We start from the raw sequence: 20,959 nt of genomic DNA, 5'->3' as shown, positions 1-20,959 counted from the left end.
ATCATCTCCTTTTGCTTTCATTATAAATGGTGAGGTTCTAAGTTCTTCTGAGGGTAAGAGAAAAGGTGATCTCATTTCCTTTTTTTATGTTTTATCTTTCTATTTTTTTAATAATATTGTTCAACAAGGCCCTAAAGATGTGCTTGCTAAAATTGAGTTCATTGCTAATGAAAGGATGCTGTGACCCCTACCAAAATCTACTAAGGTTTAGGTGTCCATGATCTTTAGACCACCCAAGTTTTTCTCCCAGCCAAAAGGATTCAATCCATCTCAACAAAGAGGGCACCTTAGTGTTCATCAAATGGTCTGTCAAACAACCTTGAATTATATCTTCTGTCAATGTCCAAAGATAGTTTTGGAACTCTTTTTAGCACCACTTTGGAATGGCTGTCTCAGGCTCAAATTCAAGCTCAAGGAAGGTGATATGATCTCAAGGCAGGCATGCTTAGTAGCTACTGAACTCCCTACAACGATGTCTGTCGAATTCACAGCTTTAACGTTTGCTGCTGCTTGTTTTCCTTGGAGGATGGAGAAAGCATTTAGCAAGCAACCATCTGTCCCACAGCACTTGTAGAGAGCTAATTTGCATGATTATATTTCCCTGCAAATTGATTAGGGATGAAATAGTGTTCGCAAATGCAATTTCAGAGGTTATCATCGAAGTGAAGTGAAGTGAACTATGAAGAATTAAAAATTTTGATACGAAAGAGATGTTATTATTTATATAGATTTCAAGGGAAAGATTTTTTTTACTCAAATCAGGCATTTAAATGATATATTTAAATCTATAATTAATTCTTAAAAACATATATTGACCGAGGATGAGAGCATATATTGAATGTAAAATTATTATTTCATATTTATCTATTGTACTCCTATTAAATTTAACTTCTGTAAAAAATATAAATCTTAATTCGATACAACTGAAATATCGAGCGAGAAGCTTCTTGAGGGAGTACGTTGGTTGGTCAAAAGTATAGATTAAAAAACACGTACTTGACATCTGACAACTTGATCTCTAATAAAGTATAAGTAAGTGACAATGTATTTCATACGTGAGTGAAACACCGGGTTAGCACATAAGGAAGTGACACTAATTTTATTATAGTATATTATAGGAGTGGATTGGGAGGTGATGCCAAGTTCATATAGCATAGTGGTGACCCAATTGAATTCTACAGCAATAATGGTGATGATTCGATATTCAACTTTAGTGATAGATCTTACGATTGTATTCTATTTCTTAGAACTCCAACTAATCAAATTTGCTCTAAGGAAAATAATACAGGTTGATATAGATATTACATCGTCAGTGTTGCTTACCCAATCAATATCATTGAATGCATAGAGATGAAGTGATGAGTATTTACAAAAAAAAATTTATGAATGAGAGTCCCTTTAAGATATCGCATGACATGTTTTAGTGCAAGCCAATGCATAGTGGAGGGCTGATGCATGAATTATGATAATTTATTAACTGCAAATAAGATGTTTGGATATGTAAGAGATAAATACTATAAAAAACTAAGTACTTGTTAGTATTGTGTGGGATCCATAGTAGTTCTATCATTATATAATTTAAGTAATTAAATGGTGAAGAGTGGGGTGGTGACTTCTTTGACATTCTGCTTATTCATCTTAGATAATAGATCTCGAATATACTATTTTTGAGATAGGAAAAGTCCAACAGATATGAATATTGCTTCCACTCCTAGAAAATAGCTTATAGTCCTTAGGTCTTTGATGGGATATCGATCTATCAGTTGCTTAAGAAATTATTGATCTCCATGAAATTATTATATGTGATGAGAATATCATCCATGTAGACCAGTAGATACATAGTATATCCTTTTTGTTATCACAGGATTAAAGAGGTATCAAACTTAGAGTTGACAAAGCTGACTAACATAAAATACAAGCTAGATTCGATATACTAGGTTCTTAAAGCCTGATAAAGTTCATAAATATTTTTTTATAATTTACAAACATAGTTTGGATATTGAGGATGGATGAAGCTAGGAGGTTGCTACATAAATATATTTTCAGTTAAGGTCTCCTTTAAGATAGTATTATTAATATTTAATTGATGTACATATCAGCCTTGAGTAATAGTCAAACTTAAGATAGTTAAATTATCGTTTGTTTAATAATTTGACTAAAAGTCTTTGTGAAATCAACACCTAGTCATTGGCAAAATCCTTTGGCCACAAGATGTATTTTGTATGTAATATTAGGTCCATCTAGGTTTCGCTTAATTTGAAATATCTATTTATACCCGATGATATTTTGTGTGAGGTGAGATAGCTTATCATGTAATATCTAAGCTCGATAATATTATTGGGTTGTGTTGAAAGCATAAAAAATGATGAAGAGTTAATGACACATACCTGGTTAAGTTGATACACTTTAATGTCACTTGGCCAAAAAAGACTAAAGACATTATTTATAGTGCCAAGGGTATTATTTCATCGAGCATTATAAAGTGTGTTGATAGAGAGATAGTTTGAGAAATTATGGGTGAAGTGCTATTGAACTAAGTAATAAAAGAGCATAGGTCTAGAAAAGAACTATTTGTTGATGTGATGAGAGATGCATTTGAGAGGATTTGAGGTGTATTTATATTGAACCTAGTAATGGATGATTGTTGTAGTGTCTCATGTTGCTGAAAGGGCAAGATTTTGGAAATAAAAGTTGGATTCTAAAAATAATATGACGTAATATAAAGATTTTTTGAGTTTGAAGATCATAGCACTGAAATGCATTATGTTTAATGGAGTACCCAATAAAGATGTAAGATTTGGATCTTAGTATTAACTTGTGCGAAGTATAGAAGCATAGTTAAGAGTAACGTAAACAATCAAATACCTTGAGTTTTTAAAGGTTTGAGATTTTGTAAAATAGTTTTTCAAATAGTGATTGGTATTATAGGATTGGGGTGAATATGCGATTAAGAGGTGGACTATAGCTTAAAAGACTATTAACTAAAAAGTTAGTAGCATAAAGGCTTAATATAGAAGGGTGAAATTAGTTTCAACTATGTGTCGATGCTTTTGTTTAATAAAGCCAACCAATTGAAGTATGTGTGATGGTGACTTAAAATATTATATATCACATGATGAGAGATAAGTTGTAAGGGCTTCGTATTCATATCATCCATTAGAGAAAACTATCTTAATAGTATACTAGAAGAAGTTCTCGATCATCTTTCCAGAATAAATAAAAACTATGATGATTTCATATTTATGTTTGAGAGGATATAACCATATAAATTTAGTAATCTAGAAAATAATATAAAGTCTTAAATTATTAAAGGAAGTCATTGGGGTAGGACCTAGATATCAATGCAAATAATTTTAAGTTGTTTGAAGTAAGATATGGAAGACATTCCAAAAGATGATAACTTTTATTACTAAGACAAATAAAATAATAAGTTATAATTTTACTTGATTTGAAAGTTAGAAGAGAGTAACGAGAAATTAGCTGTTGTTGAATGAAGGATGATAGAGCCCAAGGCGACGATGTTATACATCAATTGGAATAACTAAAGTAGGAGCGATTGACTAGGTGATTTATGAGGTTGACAATCACTTATATATATTATTTTTATTCTAGTCTCCAATTAAGGATAATCATGTCCTCATATTCTTTATAAGTAATGAGTTAAGAAAGAACTTAATAAATGTGTTATTTTGCTTACAAAATTGATAGATAGAAATAAGACTTCTTTTGATACAAGGGGTATACAAAATATCATGAGTATAAAAGTGAAAATATCATCGAGTATAAAAGTGTTTGTGTGTGAATAAGTGTTGTGGAACCAGTATGAGTGATAAAGATTCCTTTACTGTCACTAATGATGATGTCTTCATTGCCTCCATAGTCAATATAAATATATAAATTTTATAAATCAAAAGTGATATAATGAGAAGCACTAAAGCTAATAATCCGATTACTTGAATGAGCTAGTCATGATGTTTGCTTGAAGCCAGTTGGATATAAAGTATGATTGGTTCGAGATCGATAAACTTTTGTTATGTGTCTAATTTTGTTCTAAAGCTAGCAAACGACTTTTTGTTAACTGCTATGTTTAGGATGTTAGAACTATTGATAGTTATAGTTTTATTTCATGGGTTGTTTAGGTTGAAGTTGCCACCATCAGTTGGAGAGTTGGGAGAGTTGATAGTATAATGGGGGATGATGACTCTTATTCAAACATTTATTGAAGTTCTTATTGCTTTGATTATCCTTTTCTTGAGATTTTTTATTGAATTGAGCTGTGATGGTTGATTATATCTTCCTCTCTTCTAGTTTCATATATGTCTCCTGATTAATTAACTTGTCATATAGTTTTTTAAATGACATTGGTAAGTCACGTGTCTGAATTGCTATCACCGATTCCTTATATTCGTCTCATAGACCATTCAAAGTATAAATAATGCTTCTTCATCCCTCAAGGGATAATTTGTTAAAGCCAAATCATTTATAATATCTTTTAGATTTTGTATATAATCTATAATAATATTTTTCTTTTATGTTGTTTTCAATATAGTAGATAAAAGATTTAGCATATGAGCGTAAGAATGATTGATTTAGCTTGTAACTTGGATTATGTTTCTACTATAATGATGCAAGAAGAGATTAGTAGTACTATGAAACCAACAACCAAGGCTTAAATGACATGTAGGATAAAATGAGTTGTTGTGGCCAGAACTTGTGATCAGGATTTGTCATTCCATCATTGGAATGAGTTCTCCCGATATTTAAATCTTTTCAAGTGGACAATTCATAGAGTCATTAGTGTAGTTTAATTGATTATATCCAAAAAGGATATTGGTGAATTGTGCTTGCTAAGATAGAGCTTGAATGAAATTAGAATTATTGTATTGATAGGCATAAGTCAAAATAGATTAAAATTAACTATTGTATTATGATGAAATAATAATTAGAGCATCAAGAAACAGATCGATTACTAAAGGAGACTGATTAGATCAACAAAGTAAAGTAGATCTACTACAACAGATGGCGATGGCGATCAGAAGAAGTCATGCATCCTCGTCTTCGAAGCAACGCATAGAACCAAAAAGCTGAAAGCAGAAATCGAAAGTAATAAAATGTTATAATAAGAAAAAAGGAAGTCTTGCTTGAAATAAGAAGACTTGGATGATATCAACAATTATAAGAAAGATTTTTTTCTCAATCATACATTTAAGTCATACATTCAAATGATACATTCCGAACATTGGAATATATAATGAATACACTCCGTACATTACAATATATAAGGAATACATCATGAACTTCTATAAAACTATTATAGAGTGGAAAAAAAAGAAAACTATAGCAATCAAGAAAGAAAGGTTATCATTAATATGAAATGAACAATTACAGAGTTGGAAAAAAGAAACATATAACATATGTACCTTTCAATCCTTCCAGTTATGCATATTTCCCAAAATTCCAAGTACATTATATCATCTTCACCATATGGACAAGATCAACAATACCATCATGAACAAGTAACAATATACATATAGTTATTACCAAACTGCATAAAAATGAGAGCCTCTTTCAAACACATTATCACAATACAAACATTTTGCAAGATATAGAGCAAAACTCGACAGAAATATGCAGTCTCACTAGAGCGAGGGGAAATTTGTTATAGCTATTTACAAGCTTATCAGAATTATGTTATATCTTCCTGTAAATGTTGAATTTGTCACCGGTATTGCTGCCTCCCAGCAGTTTATTAATAACAACAGTTGCCGCTCCCTGACCATCAAATCGAGCACCATGTGAATCTTCTGCAATCTGCAGTGATGCAACAGCCTGTGCAGCCTCTAATCCTGCGGAGATATCTGCTCCTCGACCAGCTTCATCATAAGCTGATGAGCGAAGATCTTTCAGGTGAAATTGAGATGGCAACGGCAGTCCGATCCCCCAATTGTTACACTTCCATGCAGGGACATGTGCTTCGGTTACCCACCCCAGTCCATTGCCAGAATATTTTGCTAAGCCTTGATAACCCATTAAATGATCAATACTATGTGAATATTCCCATGGGCTATGTTCACTAGCATCCTTCACCATGAAATGACAGGATTCATCTGTGTCCTCCCCTACAAGGACATGAAGAGCAACTGACTCAGCGATTGCAGCACCTTCTGCATCCAACCTTTGCTGTTCTTCTATCTTCTTCTGTTTTTTCTTCTCCAATTCAGAACGTATGGCTGCAGAGGTTGCAAGTGCTTTCTCTAAGCGCCTCTTTTTCTTCTCAGCCTGCTTCAGGCGATCCAACTCACCCTTGGCCTGCTTCTTTTTTCCTTTCTTCAAGACTGGACTTACCTGACCACATTTTACTTTCTCCATTGACTAATTATCCCTCTAAGATGTCAATTTCAGCTTATTTATTCAAATGACTAATACCCAGACAAGATGACTTCTGAAACCACTCTAGAGCTTCGACCTAAAATTTCAAAAATCTTCCCAACTATTCTTTGCCAGAAATATAAAGACTACTTGAAAGGTTAATACCACAAACCTACACCCATTCCGGTCTGAAGGAATATCTGATTTTACGAAAAATGCAATCCCAAAAGGAAACAACAGGAGAAAGGAGGAGAGAGAAATGATAAGTTCTAGCTAACGCATTTCTGATGGCTCTTTTCCCCAAATTGTCACAGCACAAATGCTCACCCATATTAAAAACACCAGGACTGCAAAATACCAACCACAACAGCCTTAGTGGAAGGACAAAAGTACTCGATGAAACAGATCATAAGACCTTCTCACTGCAGAAAAGGAAAAACATTTATTATATCAGAATCAAAACTAAATGATTTTATTGAAAAAAATATACAAAAGAAGGAAATAGTGGATGCAAAAGGTGTAGAAATTATTCAATCAGTATTTCCACAAAAGCACTATAATTAATATTATCTCAAAAAAGACTCAGGATTTACCACACTTTAAATATATGTGTCATATCTCATGCTTCCATGAAAGAATCTTGAGCCCAGAATCCATAAGAAGGTACAGAAAAATGGTAGTATCCTGTATCCTTTGACGTGTTAAGTTTGTTGTCATAATAAGCAATTACCTCAGTTGCAAGTCGAAGAATTCAGTTGCAAGAATGAAATCAAAGAAGCAATTAAGTTAAAATGCATGTGCTGTTTTCACCTATTAAGCCAGATTCCCGACAAGAACTACTTGACAATGATCAATTTGCAGATCCTAGCTACAGATGCATACACCCATATGTATTGCTGCCAAAACTCCAAGAGGAACTTGACATCAGAGACTTTAAATGTTTCCAGTACATATGATTAATGTCTTCCACAGCTGTAATTCATGCTTCCCTGTTTAAAAAAAGGAATGATAAACAGTAGTCATTTCTCACTTCCTTATTTTTACATGAAAACAAAAAAGAAAAATCCTCTTAATCAATTGAACCAAATTAGCTAAGTAATTATCTTATATTTCTTGAGATGGAAATGAAAATTTTAGGATATTGCAACCAATGGCAAGTTTCAATGCCTTCCTCCCCATCCTTACTCCAGTTCCATTTGTTCCTAATCACTAGCCATAATCCCCGACAATGATCGTAGACCAAATTTTCAGATCTTGAGTTCAATAGTTACTAATAGATTCAGCAATGATATTGACATTACAACGTCATAAATCTTTAAGAAACACATACAATCTATAAAAGAATGCATACAAAAGATAGGAGCATGTAAAACCCCAATTATATACAGGCCAAGAAGACGATTAAGAATAAGCCAAACAATCAATGCATTAAAGAAGGTAACACAAGCTCGTTGACATCTACATCAAAATTTGATCTTCCAAACCCTTTGTCCTTTGCAATGATAACTAAACAATTAAGGGAAATCCTACAACTTATCACCTTTTAACTTCAGCAAGATAAATAAAATAGGCGATAACAAATAATCCATTACATGCCTACAAGAAAAGCTGCAGTCTGTGTACCACAAGGTTTTTAACCTTGATAATTAAGCACTAACATGCACTCTATTTGCAGCCTTCATGGACTAGAACCAACATGGTGATCATGCATTTGGCATCTAAGTCTGGCGTTTCACCAAATGCCAAATAAGAAACAGAAGGCAAGAAATCCAATAGAAGGAATAAAAGATCATTAGAACGAAACAAGAAGATACAGTATGTACTATTTCATAAAACAAATGTGCAGTGAGACCAATGATAATTGAAATTTATCTCAGTGGGCAATCTAAACCTTGTACCTTTATTCATTGTGATCCTCAAACAGTATTGTGTTAGATGAAAGTAGTCCCTAACCTGTTAGTAATGCTGGCTTCGCATAGATAACCATCGGCAGAAGTTATATAATCTACACCACCAATGCCGTGACATGAAATTATATGACTGATGCAATAATTAATTGAACTATTTTGTATATAGGAAGGTTGCCACAAATCAGTCAGCTAAGTGTTTTTGGAACAAGCCAACACAGTAGACTTGGTGCTTCAGATTTGTCCTGGATAATTCAGGCATTGCCGACCAAAGAGAAGTAATAAATGCAGCAAATGGGATCACGATACAGATGTTAATAATAATTTTTGAAGAAATAGAACATCTTTGAAGATAATTTAAGATATCCAAGTCTTCGTTATCGCTTCTTGCTATTCTCAAGTCTTAACCTAACCATTACTATATGCAAATCATCACGCCTTTCATAAACTTCTCAGGCTACATTATTCATCAAAATGCTGGAAGCATTTACAGAGGATTCATGAAAAAGGCTGTCCCTCCATTTTAGCAATAATTAAGTGTCCCAGATTTGAATAGTCCAAGTGAAAAATCTCCACCTCGTGGATAGAAGCAACACGCGCATAGTCCAAGTGTCATGTTTCCTGGCATCCAATCGTTTCCGATCTCGCAAACGACCTAATTTATTGTTCCGAAGCGTGTAACATCACCAATTACTTACAGAGCATAACAAATCCCTAAACCTTACATTAAGAAAAAACTAAGCCCTAATCCGATGAGACGAACTACAAAGTAAACTACGGAAATATAGAACCGGAAATGAATTCTACTCATCTCAGCGTGCAGATCCACCAACAGGAACTCATAAAATTCAGCACCACATTAATAACATCGAAAAGAGGGGAAAATCCCCGGAAAAGAAGTCAGGAGAGCTGTACCTGGCTGAATTGAGCAAGAAAGGAACCGATTCGAGCTTCCTCCGTCCTCGCGACCGCGTATATTAACCCGAGAGAAACGATCAATGAGAGTTCCGATCTGAGATCTACCGTAGTCTCCCCCGGGGGGGGGGGGGGTCGGTGGGTGGGGTGAGGAAGGGAGGGAGAGAGAGAGAGGTGTGTGAGGGTCGGGTTGGATTAGCAACTGATCACATGCGAGAGGCGTGAGGGAGGCACAAGAAACCGAGGGCAAGGGTATTAACGTCATTTAACCAACGATAACATCCGACGGCGTACGTTCGGATGCGATCCCTATGCGAGATCATCGAACGGTTGGAATCGAAGGATCGACCTTGTCCGCATATAAATATTATGCGAGGAGATGACGGGCGTTTCTGCGAGTGCGCGAAGCACTCCCTTTGTGTGATGCTGTGACGCTTGGTGTACCAAGTAACAGTGGCGCGCGTGCCACGTCAGTCTCACGCTGACCTGATGCGATAGCGGATGGCAGCGGGTCGGATTTATCATACGCGACCCGCTCTAATGGGGTCCGGATTCCATTTAATTGATTTAAGATTTCTATTTTTTGTTATTTTATTTTATTTTTAGTCTATTATTTTTTCTCCCTCGGTCTCCAATACAAGCAATCAAGGTTAAGAAAAATAATTAATTAATTAAACAACATTAATATTAACGAATAAATTTGAACTGTTTTCAGATGGATTGGATTCATTTGCACCCGAGTTCAAATCTCATGTGTTGCGAGTCTAGATCGAGCCCCAAGTCCAATAACCCAACTCCAGTCATGTCATCGGATCCGCCTTCGACGAAGGTTTATGTGATCCTCTCCAAATCGAACCTGTCCGATGATTAACCTCTCTCGATCTCCACCCTCCATCCGCTCATTCTTCTATCGCAACCCTCCATTGGTATCATTGATGCACGTGGATCCCACTGTGGACGGCTGGGCTGTGGAGAGGAGCTATTGGATCCGACACGTGCTGGAGAGGATCCGTTCTGGGGTACGTTTTCCTTGGATCTCCCATTGCTTTCGAGAACGATCGCTATTGGAATCACGGCGGCCGGCGTTGCTCTGTTTCCTCTCTCTTCCTTCTACATCTCGCCCGCAAGGAGGTTTTCGCCGGCAAGCGCAGGCCGATGGTGGGGGCGTCGGAGGCAGCGCGGATGGAGCGGCTCGAGAGCCAGGTCGAGAACGGCGGCGGGGGGGCGTGGGAGTACCTCTGCCTCGTGCGCAAGCTCAAGGCCCGGCGATCCAACAAGGTCCTCAAGCACGGCCTGTCGATCTTGAACGACCACAGGGCCCGATCCAAGCTGGGAGCGGAAGGTTGGTTCTGTCACTATATATCTTCTGTCGGTTCATATTTGGCGATCTCTTCAAAATTGCTCATGGATCATCTCTATGGAAAAGTTAATCTGTTTGTGGAACTGCTAACCATGGTATAAATCATTGCTCGAGCATTAGGTGCCTGCATCCTGCTCCTTTTGAGACCTTTATTGGTGTTTCTATCAGGACAAGCGATGGATCCCATGCAGCAAAACCTATCACCTATGAAGGATTTTGTTGCGTGTGATCAGACTGATATTACAAGAAAATAAGCAGATTCACACTAGGTCAAATAAAGACTTGAGAATGCGACAAGTAATATATTTATTGAATTCAGATGGTAGATCCAGTCAATCTGCAGAAAGGACTTAATGGAACAATTGTCATGTTAAAATATAGCCATTGGAAGATGGCATTTATATTTACAAAGTATAATTAGTATTTAAGGAGCTATCGAGCTCATAGGAGAACTATTACAACCAGTACTTCTTTGTTATATTAGTACCATCGGGGAAGTCCTACTAATGTCATAAACAAGTCTTATAAGCGAGTGGCATTTTCCTCCATAATTGAATTGGCTAATGCTGAGGAAATTAGGCTCCAACCGGACAACTTATTGAGCGTTTGAAATTTATTTTCAATTTATAGAACTAGTAAACTTATGTTAGTTGGCCAACAAAACCAAATATCTATGGAACAAAGCCTACCAAAGTCAGGGTCCGTAAGTAAAGCTTCTGTAAGTTTGCTGATATATCGAGTTGGATTTCATGTACAAGAATATTATCCTCTTACATGTCACTTGCATTAATTGAACTTTTACCTAGCAAACATCTATGAGAATGATAATTCCTGGCAAAGTTAGATGAATCTCTGTGTTACTCACAAATAATTGCATATTCGGTGTCAACCCTTTTTACTGAGCTACAGAGACATAGGCCTCGTGGTTTTGAATTCAGGTGATGATAACTACGGTATCATTAGTGGTCTTAGGCCCAACTAAGAAATGACTGTTCAAGATGCAGATTCGGTTATGGTGTTATGCATACTGTATGCTGCCTTTAGGGAATGTTTTTTTGTCATTTTTGGTGTCAAGTTATAATTAAAAATTAAGTAGACCAAGAAAATCTTTGAAGGCATACATTGTGCTACCAGGTCGTGAAGAATTGATTATATTCTGATTTCATCGTTAGTTTCACAGTAAAATATAATTAGGGTTTAATTTTTTGTAGCCATGACTGTGTATTGCTATATTGAGATGGTCATGTCAGTGTAGATTGAGGAAAAAAGATAAATAGAGATGTACTCTTTGAAGCACAACGGGTGTAAAAGGGATGTAGATGCTGTTTGGTCAAGGGACTTCTTGCGTGACTTCATCCATAATCTAGAGGGTGTGGTCATAGACTCACTCCAGATTTTATTTTTATAACTGTTCTCACATTTTTTGATGAAAAAATTAAGAAAATCACACGGAAATATATATTCATTAAATAGGGAAATTTTGGATGAAAATAATATTGATGCATTCTCAGTGAAAAATGGTTTTGGTTTTGTTCCCTCCATTGATCTTGATGTCCTTCCTGTATTGAGCTGCATAAACTGAAATGTAGCCATGCTTCCTTAGGATACTCTTTTAAAGTCTGGATACAAAAATGAGTTTTCAATTTCAACTAGAAATAATTGTTGGAAAAATTAGTCTGTGGTATGATCATATAAGATTACTGTCTCCTTATTGTATTATACTTTTCAACTAAAGGCAGTTACATAAACTGACGATCAAATTCCTTCTTTACAATGATCACTGCTTGCTGCTATCTCTTTATTGTAATTGTTACACTCATACATGTACCACATGCATAAATGTACAGATGCAAATAAAATAGATGTAGTCATTATGAGCAATAGAGGAATCCAATACTTGTTTTCTTTGATGCAGAATGGACTCTTTATGAGCAGGTGGCCTTTGCTGCTATGGATTGCCAGCAGTATGATGTTGCAAAGGTAAAGATCTCTCTCTCTCTCCCTCAACCTATCTATCTTACTGTCTTTTGTTTTATCTTTTTCTGAATTTCCTTTTACATATAAAGACATAATTGTTGCAACAATTTCTCATGGTATGCTCAACGACTTCTTTTCTCCTTTATGCTCAAACGGTTAGTCCATGCTGATTGTGTTATTCACTGCTGAGCAATAAATTCATACACCTTGCAGTTCTTTTCTAGTGAATAGCTCATTAAAAAATTAACTGGATCAGAAATACATGTATAGTAAAATTTCACTATTAGATATTTGTTTGCAAGGAGTAACATTGGACGGAGTCACAGTGGAATATGTTATAATCCCCTTCTCTTTGAAACTTGACCATTTATTTTGCATATGGTCTAAGAAATCAGCATGTTACTTTTAAATGCATTTCAAGATTGTTTGTTTATCATATTTTGTCTTATTGTTTGCAGGATTGCATTGCAGTTCTCTCAAAACAATTCCCTGGAAGCATAAGAATTGGTGAGAATTTTTAGTGTTAACATTTTTTTGTCTTCTATAAAAAATGATTTACCTATATCAGAATACCATGCAATCTACTTTTTGTTTTTTAGGTTTTATACAGTGCATGTGTTGATTTCTTGCAGAGGCTTGTACAAGTTACTTCTGCTTAACCTTTGATACAATTATTCTCAGGCAGAGTAGAAGGGATGCTGCTCGAGTCCAAAGGAGCATGGGCTGAAGCAGAAAAGGTTTATGCACGTCTTCTAGACGATAGCCCACTCGATCAGGTAGTCTGTGGCTGTTCTTCTTTAACCATCTGGCTGTTCTTCTTCAATCGTTTCTGAATGTACAGAAGTAATTCTGTTTATGTTTATAGATCCAAAAGTTTAAATGGTGATTATAATTGGTCGATTGGCAGTCAATCAATGATTAGGTTGAATTCATTTACTCAAGTTTAAGTAGAATTAGAGGACATCAATATCGCTAATTTTCCTTGGGGGTTTATCTCAGTGGTTTCATAAATTCAAGATGTATCTTAGTTAGTTGGTTTTTTCTTATATTTTCTCTCTTTAGCTGGCATATATTTGTTATTATTTCTTGAAAAGTGATGTATAGAAAGTCTAAGACCGACACCAACCATGCAGATAATTCACAAGAGAAAGGTTGCTATGGCAAAAGCACAAGGAGATTTATCGGCTGCTGTCAAATTTCTCAACAAGTACCTAGAAATGTAAGGACTGTTTCCAGGCATCTTCTATCGCTATCCTTTTCTGTTACATTGTGATAAAAATATTTTCAATGAATTGATTATTGTTAAATCTTATATCAGATTCATGGCAGATCATGATGCTTGGAGAGAACTGGCTGAAATCTATGTGTCTCTACAGATGTAAGGCATCTCAACTGTCACTCTTGTAATAACATTAAAGCGTGTTTCTTTTCATTAAGATGTGCATATCTTCGTTCTCTGATTAGGTATAAGCAAGCAGCCTTTTGTTATGAGGAGCTGATACTATCTCAACCAACAGTTCCTCCATATCATCTAGCTTATGCAGAGGCAAGTGGCCTACTATCTCAACCAACAGTTCCTCCATATCATCTCTTGATGACAACATTTTTGTTTTCAAGTTCTAGCATAAGGGCATGTGGTAGTTTCTTATTCTCGATACTTTGATTCAACAGGTACTTTACACCATTGGTGGTTTAGAAAATCTTCAGACAGCTAAAAAATACTATGCATCAACGGTTGCCTTAACCGGGGGAAAGAACACTAGAGCTCTCTATGGCGTATGTTCGGTAAGATATCCCCGAGCAACTTACAAATCTCTTGCAACAATCGTATTGATGTGCAATCCAAATTTCTCCAGTGTAGTGTTGCGATCCGTCAGCTAACAAAAGGACGGAACAACGAAGAGAAAGAGATGTCTGATCTACAAACTCTAGCTGCAGAGGCTTTGCAAAGGGACTACAAGCAGAGGGCTCCCAATAAACTACCCCTTCTCATGAGCATGCTAAAGAACATGAAATTGAACTCCTGATTCTTATTTTTCTATGAAATCCTTGTCACTTTAATCAAGAAAATTCACAGAAGTGATGAAGAAAACATGGTCTATTTGTTTGGGGGATTTTTTTTTGTCCTCTTTCCCCTTGGGATTATAGTGGCTAATATGCTGCCAAAATCAAATCATGTTTGTCTACTAACATTAAGTTTATTCTTTCAGCTAAGTTTCAATCTAGAGAATTGTTATTGTAGAACTACTTTTGGAGTGGTATTATTTCAAATCATGGTAATATTTCAGATTATAAGTCTTCTTGGGATGTGCTTTGATTTATTTAGCTTATATTTCTTAGCATTATTATAACTGCGGCTTCCAACATCTCCTCCGCGTCAGGAGTTCCCATGTGACGCGCACTTGTTCTATTTAAAAGTATTTCCAAAATAACTTGTTTTTTGAATCATTTTTAAAGTAACAGTAACATGTGGCGAATCCAAAAATCACGGAAGCGTTTTCTGGAATTGTTATTTCCAAGAGTGTTTCTCAGAAAATATTTTTTGTGAAAACATTACAAGTAATCTGGAAACATTTATTTTTTTGAAAAATGTTTCAAAAAGCAGCTCTCATCTCACTCGACCGTCGATTGTTCCTCTCTCTCTCTTCTCTCTCTCTCTCTCTCTCTCTCTCTCTCGGTGATGGCGGTCGCGCTGTCTTCTCTCCTCTCCCTTCGCCCCTCCTCTTCGCCTGCAGCTTCCACGGCCCGGACCGCCATCTGCCCAGTTCACCTCCCAGCTAACCGGAACAGCTCCTCCTCTTCACTCTCTTCTCGCCGCCATCACCACTCGCTCTTCTCACGTTCAACCACCATCTACAGAAGGCCGACGATCGCCGCCGCCCACCGCCTCGCGGTGCCTCTCATCTCCCCCGACGACCAATGGGGCAACTGGACCGCCCTCTTTGCCGCCGGCGCCTTCGGCATCTGGTCTCACCGCGCTCTCCTCCCTCCCTCTATGATCGAGAATTCACGCTAGACGTCTCCCCCTTTCCCTGTTTCTGATGTGTTTTCTTTGGGTTTCTTAAAGGTCGGAGAAGACCAAGGTCGGGAGCGCGTTGAGCGGCGCGCTGGTGAGCACCTTGGTCGGGCTAGCGGCGAGCAGCGCCGGCATCATCGCCTCCGATGCGTCCGCCTACCGGGTGGTGCTGGACTACTTGCTACCGATGGCCGTGCCTCTGCTGCTCTTCAACGCGGACCTCCGCCGTGTCCTCAGGTCCACCGGGACTCTGCTCCTTGCGTTCTTGGTCGGATCTGGCACGTTTCTGTTCCCTGATGGTTCTTGATCTTGTTTCTCTAGTGTTCTTTGTTTGAAATGATTCGTTAATCATCACTCTTAGGATTAGTAACACTAAGAGGTATAACAATTTCACAAGCATACTGATCTCCTCTTATCATCTGAAATCTTATATATACTCAATAAAACATCAATATGGTTCTAATGCATTTCATGTTATGATGAAACTTGGAGTGCTAATATGTCAAGTTTACTTTGTTGTTTTCATTACTGTTGTGTTATCGTTTGTTGCATTCTTTTACCTCTACTTTTAGTTCGAGGTCCTCTGATTCTGAATTGCTGTATGACAGTGGCCACAACAATTGGCACCGTAGTAGCATATCTTCTGGTGCCCATGCGATCACTCGGACAGGATAGTTGGAAGATTGCAGCAGCCTTAATGAGCAGACACATTGGCGGAGGTATCAACTGAGAATGTTGCGTTTTTCTGTGTTTGTGGTTCTTTAGCTATTTTTCCTTGCATATTGCAATGGTTTGTTTGGCGATGTATCGGAAGATGAAAAGGAGCCCTGAATTCAAGACACTGTTTAAGTAGATCAATGCCTTATTGGCCCATAAACATTGGATTGAGATGCCATATATATATATATAAGAAGAAAGCATTTGGTACTTCCATAAAATTCATACTGACCTACCCGGAACTCTTTGGACATGTGTGATCCGATAAATTACTTAATGATTATTGATGTCTTATCATGGTTTTTCACTTCAGTCTAATTGGAAATTGAGTAATATAAAAGTTTGTTGAGTCCCATTTGTTTTACACTTTTAGCTGGATTGTTTTCGTTTCAATTTTTATCTACATTAGAGTTTCTTGTTTATGTATTTATTTCATGTATATATGATTTAATTTGTAATCTTGACCTTAATATTATAATTGATCTGCATAACGTTTCAGCGGTCAATTATGTTGCTGTTTCGGAGGCTCTTGGCGTTTCCCCTTCAGTTCTAGCTGCAGGGCTAGCCGCAGACAATGTTATATGTGCAGTATATTTTACCTCTCTGTTTGCGTTAGCCTCTAAAATACCTCCAGAAGTTTCTACAACTGTAAATGGTGGGTACATATTACTTACGATATTTTTCACTCATGCATGCAAATGCAGCACACTGTGTGATTTTTCTGGTCGTTGGTGATCTTGTATATTGCTCTGCTAACTTTTGTGTTGTCTGTCAGATACAGCTCATTAGTCACTATGAAAATGGATGTAGTGCAACTAACTGTCTACCTAAATAATTTTGTATCTTGACAAATTTTGACAGTCATGAGTTAAATTTGTGTGAGCTGACACAATGTGATTCGATAATAACTTTGATTAGGCTTCTAAGTAGAAGCACGATGCTAACAAGTACTATTGTTTTGTGAGATCCAACATGAACATCGTATCTTGCAAATAAACTGTTTGGAACAGACTTTGAGAAGTTATTATAAATTTTGCTGATGCATTAAAAACATAAAATGTCACAAATCTATCAAACTTGTTGCAATGGAAAAATGTGCTTAAAGTTTAATATATTCACTAAATTAAGAGGAACCAATCATTAAAGAAAAATATTTTCACTAACAAGAAGACAAAATAAGTATGAGGTTATGTTCAGATGAAAGCTGGAGTGTGTTTCAAACATGTAGGCTACACAACTATGTTTAACATGAATAATAATATAGCTTATAGGTTGTTGCAACTTGCAAGTACTAAACAATGTCTTATAGCTATCCTATTTGAAAATTTCCTCTCTCTTGATCTGATTTATGAAGAACTGTATGTCTTATGTATCAGAACATATACAAACAATGGGGAGTACGTTTCAATATCAAGTGAAACGGAATCTGGTTTTGTAAAATTCAGCATTCATTCTACGAGTCAATCTTGAAATATGAAAGAATGTTGCATGGTAGTCTCTACAAACCTTTTTATGGCAAACGAATAACAGAGTAGTCTATTTTGCTGGTGATTCTTAATGTCTACTATCTGGATGATTTCCTATTATGCAATTTTGTGTTTGTGAATAGATCTTTTCTGTTGAGATTGTACGAAAAGTACTAGAATCAAGAGACCATATACTGAGTATGTAGGTGCTCTGAGAGAATTAAATAATGGTTTTGTTTGAATGCAAACTAATTTCAAGTACATATACCATATAGATTTAATGGTCTTCCACAATTTTGATTGCCTTGAAGTATTTGATGAGCCATATAGGAGTTACACCCATATGTGCCAATTGAACAACAGCATCAATGATTGCAATCAAAGCTCACATGACTAATGTATTCCAATTAAAAAAATATGGACATTTTTAATCCTATTTTTGTAGACAGTTATTCTTAAATCTCTGCATGCTTGTCATCCAAAATTCTTGACCTTGGCAGATGCTCGGATGGACTCCGAAACAAAGGCAGGAAATAAGCTACCTGTGTTACAAAGTGCTACATCCATCTTTATTTCGTTTGCAATCTGCAAAGCAGCTACTTTTATAACCAAATATTATGGTATTCAAGGTGGAAATCTTCCATGCATAACAGCAATCGTTGTGGCCTTGGCAACCATATTTCCATCACAATTTAGTGGCCTTGCTCCTGCAAGTGAAGCTATGGCTTTGATTTTGATGCAGGTAAAATCTCTCTTTCCTAGGTTCTTTATAGATGCTTTCCTTCGTACCTGCCTCTTGCGATTCTGTGGTTTCCAGTAAGCTTCCCATAAGAATAAATTGTTTGCCACTGGTCATCAGGCTTTAAGTTATTTGCACAGTATCTGTACGTAAACCAACAATATGCTCGCTTTAACAAGATTTGTATGCTTTACAAGTTAAACTAGGAACTTTCCTTTGTTGATAATTTGCATTACCACATCGATGTGTTCTAACAAGCAACAGTATTCAGCGGTAGCTAGGCCATTGTTTTGCACTGTTGAAATAAACATTGCAGGACTAGCATGGAGTTCTGCACAATCATAAGCCCAAATATAGATATGCTTAGATGAAAAATATGGTAATGCCATTAAGAGTTTATATACAGAAGTTAAAGGATGTGAACATTTCATCGACTTCATGATTGCTAGATCAATTATATGGGAATTCATCTTCCACCTTTTTTAGAGCTCTCGAAAGGATTTATCGACGAACTTCTGACCAGATAAAATTATTCTATTCCATGATCATGCTAGTCTCATTTCAGCATTCCTGAAATATGTTCTATAAAAAGAGTTGACATGATATCTGAAGTTGGCCATTCGATCTGGAATCCAACAAAAACTGTTGATCAGTTCTGCCCCTTGTTTCTTTTGTCAGTGTAAGGTTTGATGAAATTCCATCCAGTATGAAGCAATCTAATTCTGTCATTCAACGATACACACTCAGGCATGGAATCTTTTTATTCCTTGAGGTGTGATTAGCTAAAGCTATATTTTCTCACAATAGGTTTTCTTTGCTGTTGTTGGGGCAAATGGTAGTATTTGGAATGTGATTAACACAACACCTGGCATCTTTGCATTTGCTTCGGTCCAAATTGCGGTGCATCTGGCCATAATTCTTGGACTCGGAAGACTACTTGGTTTTGAGCAGAAGTTGCTTCTGATAGCATCAAATGCCAATGTTGGGGGACCTACAACGGCTTGCGGAATGGCAACCGCCAAAGGTTGGACCTCTTTGATAGTCCCTGGGATTCTCGCAGGCATTTTTGGAATTGCAATCGCGACCTTTCTGGGCATTGGATTTGGGTTGTTTGTCCTTCAGAAGATGTAGAACCCTTCGAGGTATGCTGCATGGTTGCATTATTTCACATCGAAGATCCATACCTAATGCATAATCTGTGCATCTCCTAATACTCCTTGGTTGTCACCTTCCAGCATGGACTTGCTAGAGGAGCTCACCGAGAATAATTTGTGGTGCACTCTCGGCTTCATCTGTGTGTCTCCTAATACTCTTTGGTTGTCACCTTCCAGCATGGACTTGCTAGAGGAGCTCACTGAGAATAATTTGTGGTGCACTCTCGACTTCTCGCAGGGATATCAATGCATAGGAATTAGACCTGCAAGCTAGATGTTTGATGCCATTTCTTTGTGAACTGCTTATTGTACACAAACTTGTTTGTGATCTGCAAGTCTTTCAGCATCTGTATGCCATTCCTTCTGTGTTTCATCCTCCATGTTTCTTTTTTCATCATATTAAGCTTGATTGATAGAAAGGCCAACCAGAGTTGGCATCAATCATCACCACAGACATAGCTATTTGCCTTTGAGATTTCCTAGAAAAGGTTGGTTCTATATGTGCTACATTGTCAATCTAAATAATACTTGATATGATCATTGTCATTTTGGAAAACTTCAAGCACTGATATTAGTCCATCTTTGAGAGTTTTACATTTTGTCAACTATATTTGTGATAAGGTTTTTTTTTTCTTTTTAATGGCAGATCTGAGTCTTAGGAATCCTTTACCCGAAGGGCGAGCAAAAGTTTACAGTAAGATTATTTCTTTGTGAGTTATTGTTACATCCTTCTTTCTAATATACCCGAAGGGCCAGCAGAAGTTTACGGTTAGATTACTTCTTTGTGAATTATTGTTGCATCCTTCTTTCTAATTTACCCGAAAGGAGAGTAGAAGTTTACGGTAAGATTACTCATTATTTGTGAATTAATGTTCATCCTTCTTTCTAATTTATCCGAAGGGCGAGCAGAAGTTTACGGTAAGATTACTTCTTTGTGAATTATTGTTGCATCCTTCTTTCTAATTTACCCGAACGCTGAGTAGAAGTTTACGGTAAGATTACTTTTTTGTGAATTATTGTTCTATCCTTTTTTTCTAAACTGCAGGAATCTAAGTTGCAAATCAATTTATTACTGAGAATAAGATTACTTCTTTGTGAATTATTGTTGCATCCTTCTTTCTAAACTGTAGGGATTTGTTTGTGAATTATTGTTGTCCTTTCTAAACCGTAGGGATTGCATCCTTCTTTCTAAACTGTAGGGATCTAAGTTGCATATCAATTTAATACTGAGAATAAGTGACAGGTTCTTAAGATAAACTATTAAAGTCTTTACCAGTTAAACTAACTGTTATCTTGGCATGTTCTCAAGCATGATGGCATCCATTAGCCACAACACTAA

The 20,959-nt window shown here is 36.5% G+C and overlaps 3 protein-coding genes across 9 annotated transcripts; 2 read left to right on the top strand and 1 right to left on the bottom strand.

Moving 5' to 3' along the window:
• Positions 1-5,509: 5,509 nt before the first annotated feature.
• On the bottom strand, positions 5,510-9,352 carry LOC135589574 (uncharacterized). 5 transcript variants are annotated; one of them, XM_065081543.1, is made up of 4 exons: positions 9,192-9,351; positions 7,180-7,358; positions 6,963-7,060; positions 5,510-6,791 (listed from the first exon to the last, which is right to left on the bottom strand). In XM_065081543.1, the coding sequence occupies exon 4, from the start codon at positions 6,367-6,369 to the stop codon at positions 5,692-5,694; it is 678 nt and encodes a 225-aa protein (XP_064937615.1). In that variant the 5' UTR covers positions 6,370-6,791; positions 6,963-7,060; positions 7,180-7,358; positions 9,192-9,351; the 3' UTR covers positions 5,510-5,691. The 5 variants fall into 5 exon arrangements, with proteins under 5 accessions (XP_064937615.1, XP_064937613.1, XP_064937614.1 ...); XM_065081541.1 differs by having other exon boundaries at positions 6,963-7,053; XM_065081542.1 differs by having other exon boundaries at positions 6,963-7,358.
• Positions 9,353-10,237: 885 nt separating this feature from the next.
• Positions 10,238-14,823, top strand: LOC135679831 (uncharacterized). The gene is made up of 9 exons (XM_065193821.1): positions 10,238-10,533; positions 12,467-12,531; positions 12,987-13,035; positions 13,210-13,304; positions 13,662-13,747; positions 13,847-13,906; positions 13,993-14,074; positions 14,200-14,313; positions 14,385-14,823. Exons 1-9 carry the CDS (start codon positions 10,347-10,349, stop codon positions 14,553-14,555), a joined length of 909 nt encoding a protein of 302 aa, XP_065049893.1. The 5' UTR covers positions 10,238-10,346; the 3' UTR covers positions 14,556-14,823.
• A 331-nt stretch (positions 14,824-15,154) lies between these two features.
• Positions 15,155-20,827, top strand: LOC135589118 (uncharacterized). 3 transcript variants are annotated; one of them, XR_010476643.1, is made up of 8 exons: positions 15,156-15,495; positions 15,596-15,822; positions 16,153-16,263; positions 16,761-16,916; positions 18,228-18,469; positions 19,274-19,608; positions 19,702-19,836; positions 20,267-20,827. XR_010476643.1 is itself a non-coding variant. In XM_065081506.1 (7 exons), exons 1-6 carry the CDS (start codon positions 15,209-15,211, stop codon positions 19,595-19,597), a joined length of 1,347 nt encoding a protein of 448 aa, XP_064937578.1. In that variant the 5' UTR covers positions 15,155-15,208; the 3' UTR covers positions 19,598-19,608; positions 19,798-20,074. The 3 variants fall into 3 exon arrangements, 2 of the variants coding, with proteins under 2 accessions (XP_064937578.1, XP_064937518.1); XM_065081506.1 differs by lacking the exon at positions 20,267-20,827 and having other exon boundaries at positions 15,155-15,495; positions 19,798-20,074; XM_065081446.1 differs by lacking the exon at positions 20,267-20,827 and having other exon boundaries at positions 19,702-20,074.
• The last annotated feature ends 132 nt before the right edge of the window (positions 20,828-20,959 follow it).

The sequence above is a fragment of the Musa acuminata genome, chromosome BXJ1-1, assembly GCF_036884655.1.
Source record: "Musa acuminata AAA Group cultivar baxijiao chromosome BXJ1-1, Cavendish_Baxijiao_AAA, whole genome shotgun sequence".
NCBI classification, from domain to species: Eukaryota; Viridiplantae; Streptophyta; class Magnoliopsida; order Zingiberales; family Musaceae; genus Musa; species Musa acuminata.
This window is presented reverse-complemented; position numbering and strand designations above follow the sequence as displayed.

Coding starts and splice junctions, on each gene's coding strand:
- LOC135589574 (XM_065081545.1), bottom strand. CDS start 6,369: ATGGAGAAAGTAAAATGTGGTCAGGTAAGTCCAGTCTTGAAGAAAGGA.
- LOC135679831 (XM_065193821.1), top strand. CDS start 10,347: ATGGTGGGGGCGTCGGAGGCAGCGCGGATGGAGCGGCTCGAGAGCCAG. Junction 10,534..12,466: donor ATCCAAGCTGGGAGCGGAAG/GTTGGTTCTGTC, acceptor TCTTTGATGCAG/AATGGACTCTTTATGAGCAG. Junction 13,036..13,209: donor CCCTGGAAGCATAAGAATTG/GTGAGAATTTTT, acceptor AATTATTCTCAG/GCAGAGTAGAAGGGATGCTG.
- LOC135589118 (XM_065081506.1), top strand. CDS start 15,209: ATGGCGGTCGCGCTGTCTTCTCTCCTCTCCCTTCGCCCCTCCTCTTCG. Junction 16,917..18,227: donor AGTTTCTACAACTGTAAATG/GTGGGTACATAT, acceptor TGACCTTGGCAG/ATGCTCGGATGGACTCCGAA. Junction 18,470..19,273: donor TGGCTTTGATTTTGATGCAG/GTAAAATCTCTC, acceptor TTCTCACAATAG/GTTTTCTTTGCTGTTGTTGG.